The sequence below is a fragment of the Carya illinoinensis genome, chromosome 6 (genome assembly GCF_018687715.1).
Source record: "Carya illinoinensis cultivar Pawnee chromosome 6, C.illinoinensisPawnee_v1, whole genome shotgun sequence".
Taxonomy (NCBI): domain Eukaryota; kingdom Viridiplantae; phylum Streptophyta; class Magnoliopsida; order Fagales; family Juglandaceae; genus Carya; species Carya illinoinensis.
Window position 1 is genome coordinate 7,159,742 of NC_056757.1, and position 4,206 is coordinate 7,163,947.

Below are 4,206 nucleotides of genomic sequence, written 5' to 3' on the forward strand. Positions count from 1 at the left end.
TGCTTGTTCATTAAAATTAGCCTTAGACCCGTTCGAGAATTATCAATCCGCCTTAATTGAAAGATTGATAACTCTTGAATTGTCAAGAGTGAACAGTTTGGAATTGTAAGATCATTCTCGCAAACTATCGATCTATATCTGTTATACGTCCAGCATTAAGATTTTGGCAGATTTATCCCTTGTTCTCTGGATATACAGTTTCGGTGATGTTGTTTGGTAATGTTTAATAAACGAAATTAATTGGTAAATGATTTTATTTTACTTTAAAGTTAGAATATTATAAATGATAATATCTTTGTCTAAATTTTTTTCTGTAAGGATGATTTCAAATTAAATTTTGGTTAGAGAGAGGAGCGTAAAACTATGGAATAGCTTATGAGTAATGCATTCTGCAAGTATAAGGCGAGGTGTTATGAGCATTATAATAAGTTTGAGAATAGTGAAGAAGCACGCCAACATGAAGAAGAACAAGCAGAGTTCAGGAGAGATATGCAATTCCAAATGCAACAGCTTATGCAACAGTACAGGCCTCCAACCAACTAATGGTTTTTTACGTCTAGCTTATGATATTATCTAATTATGTATGAACAATGCTAGTATCATGGTTATTTATTTCTTCGCACTTATTATAAAACTTTTGTGAGTAATTAAACAATTCCTAATTTATGTTTTTCAAATATTATGGATGTATATTTAGTTTTTTTTTTTTTTTTTTTTTTTTTTATAATTATTGGTTTTAATAAAAATAATATCTATTCGAACGACCGTGTCACGTTCGAACATTAATGGGTAGGCCGTTCAAACGATAATGTACCGTTCAAATATTAATGACCAAACCGTTCAAACGATACTAGATGCTCAAAAAAACGTTCAAATGCAGGTCATTACCATAGCGTTCGAACATTGATCAGCACCGTTCGATCTCTTCTACCGTTCGATCTGTTCCTTTAACGTCCGGACGTAATTCTATTGATCGTTTGAACGTATCTTGATAATTGTTCAAAAGATACATTAACGTTCGAACGGTAACTGAGAAGCATTTGAACGCCATTCTGGAACGAATTTTAACCGTGACAAAATAGGTCATCGTTCGAACGGTATCGAAAGGTCAATTTCAAAATCGTTCCAAAAGATATATTTTGAGACGAAATTGTGATTTTCATCCCAATATATCTTCTGGGATAGTGATGTTGGGACGCCCTTGAGACGAAATTTTTTCGTCCCAAAAAATCTTTCGGAACGAAATCTATATATTTTGAGACGAAAATTTTCGTCCCAAAAAATGTTTTTTGTTGTAGTGATAGAAATGTGTGCTGGTTAATAAAAATTAATTAAATATTTAGTAAAAATGAATTTATTTAATATTATTGAAAGTTATAAAAATATAATTGCTTTGCATTGATAAAAAATATTTTTATGATATTGTTTTTAGTTTTGATAAAAGAGTAAGAATGAAAAACATATATAAATATGTTAATAAATTTAAAATAAAAAGAAAAAAGAAAAATTTATGATTAATAAGGTTGCTCTTACAGTATAAAAGTTAATTTATGAAATTTAAGTTAAAACTAATTGAGTTCTTTTATTTATTATCTATATACTATATATTTAATAAAAAAAATAAATTTAAAAATTTAAATTTATAGAAGGAATATTAGGACAAGCTTATGTAATACAAATATGACTTTTTAAGTTTATATATATATATATATATATTGCTGAGAAAACTATTACTAGAGTATCCAAAATCCGTCTCGTTTGGTTACATATTAATACATATGAAACGTTTTGTTAAAAGTTAAATAAAATATTATTATAATATAATTTTTTAATATTAATTTTGTTATGAGATTTAAAAATTTTGAATTATTTATTATATTTTAACTGAAAATTTGAAAAAATTATAATGATTATATTAGATGAGATGAAGTGAAATTATTGATTCAGAAATGAGATAAGATGAGATAGTTTTAGATGAAAGATATAAGTTAAATAAAATATTATTATTATTATTTTAAAATTTTTTAAAAAATAAATTATTTATTATATTTTATGTAAAAATTTAATAAAGTTATAACTATATGATAAGATAAGATCATCTATCACTCTAAATAATACGTTTTCATTAATCGAACCAGCCCTACTCATAGCACCTAGTTATTATTACTTTAAAATCTGCTTTTCTGTCCCCCTATGCGTTAGACTATTGACTAATTAATTTCATTTAAAAAATTATATTATTTTTACCCTTGTGAACATTAGAAATCTCTAGTCTTCTCTCGTTTGTCTCTCTGAGAGCTTGAGGTGAAGTCCAAAGGTAGGCTAGAGGTCTGTTTGGGCTGCTGGTTACGTGAGCATAGCATGGAGGATATTCAAGAGCGCTGGAGTAAGCTGAGATTGTTAGAGAGTGAGGCCAGTGTGTTGAATTTGGACGAGGAAGGGTCGACTGTGACAAAAGAGAAGGGTGATAGAAGCCTGGTGGGTAAGGTGTTCTCAGATCGTATGGTGAGCAAGGAAGTGCTGGCTTCAACAATGGCCAAGGTGTGGTGGATAAGTAAGAGGGCTGACTTTCATGAGTGTGGCTCAAATACGTTTATAGTGACGTTTGCTACAATTGCTGATAAGCTTAAAGTGTTATCTGGGAAACCATGGCTCTTTGATAATAACCTATTTGCTCTAAAGCTATTTGATGGCTTTAATCAACCCAGTACGATCAAGTTTGATAGTGAAGAGTTCTGGGTGCAGTTACATAATTTGCCATTTGCATACATGGATCGAGTGCATGGGGAGAAGACTGGGCAGACGCTTGGGAGGGTCATAGAGGTGGATCTCCCGGATGATGGCATTGGCTGGGGAGAATTCCTGAGGATCAAGGTTGAACTGAAGCTTTTTCAAGCGCTAGACAGAGGAAGAATGCTTAGTGTCGGGGGCTTGGTAACCCCCGTACAGTTCATGACCTTCACTGCCTAGTGAAGGAGAAGAGACCAGACTTGGTTTTCTTGATGGAAACCAAGATAGTTGCACAAAGATGGGAGTTCCTCAAGAGGAAGCTAAGGTTTGAGGGGTGTTTTGCTGTTAATCCTATTGGTAGAAGTGGAGGTTTGGTGTTACTATGGAGGCTGGAAATAGGGGTGACAATCCAATCTTATTCTAGATTTCATATTAATGCTTTGATTAAAACTGGCCATGAGAACACTGAATGGCAGTTTACTGGTTTTTATGGACATCCCGATGCTAGTAAGATGCAAGGGTCATGGGATTTATTGGTGTCTCTGAAACCTGTAAATCACATGCCTTGGTTCACTTGTGGAGACTTCAATGAAATTCTAGAAAGAGATGAAAAAAGAGGAGGGAATGAGAGAAGTGAGGCTTAGATGAATAGATTCAGGCAAGCCATAGAGATGGGGGAGCTTTTTGATGTGGGATGGACTGGCTCAAAGTTTACATGGTGTAACAAACATAGAGATGCAACCTTTACAGTTGAGAGACTGGATAGAGGTCTAGCCAACAAAGAATGGCTTGATTGTTTTAAAACAGTAAAGGTTGAAAATTTGGTGGCCAGAAGCTTGGATCATAGACCACTATGTTCCTCATATGGTCATCAGTCTCCTTTCTTTAAAGGGGGCCATCAATTCTTCAATTATGAAGTGGCTTGGGGTAAAGATGAAGGTTGCAGAAAGCTTATTAGGGAGGTTTGGTTGAATGAGAGTCCTTATGACGATTCTATCAAAATTGTTCAACACAACCTCAAGCTGAGTAGAGTGTCACTATCAAGATGGAGAAGATCTTCTAGTTCAGATTTTGATAAGGAAATAAAAGAGAAATCAGCAATTCTCCAACAGTTGCAGAATGAAGAAACCAGCATAATGAAGTAAAGGTTGTGAAACTTCAGGAGGAATTGGGGGTTTTACTACAAAAGGAAGATCTCAAATGGAGGCAAAGGGCAAAAAAGCATTGGTATCAAGAGGGGGATAGAAATACAAGGTTTTTTCATGCTTGTGTTATGTAAAGGAGGAAACAGAATTTCATTACTCAAATCAGAGATTCTGCAGGTGTTTTGAGAAGTGATGAGGCTGAAATTGCTTATGCCTTTAAAGAGCACTTTCAGAATATCTACTCATCTTCAAACCCGAGGGTAGTAGACATTGAGGCTTGTCTTCAATGTATAAGCAGCAGAGTGTCAGTGGAGATGAATGCTGATCTTGT

At 33.6% G+C, this 4,206-nt stretch overlaps 1 protein-coding gene across 1 annotated transcript; it reads left to right on the forward strand.

Moving 5' to 3' along the window:
* Nucleotides 1-2,361: 2,361 nt before the first annotated feature.
* Nucleotides 2,362-2,970, forward strand: LOC122312593. Its single transcript, XM_043127241.1, has one exon. It carries the CDS (start codon nucleotides 2,362-2,364, stop codon nucleotides 2,968-2,970), a length of 609 nt encoding a protein of 202 aa, XP_042983175.1.
* The last annotated feature ends 1,236 nt before the right edge of the window (nucleotides 2,971-4,206 follow it).

What these genes read in the sequence shown, in the direction of transcription:
- LOC122312593 (XM_043127241.1), top strand. Translation starts at nt 2,362, where the DNA reads ATGGAGGATATTCAAGAGCGCTGGAGTAAGCTGAGATTGTTAGAGAGT.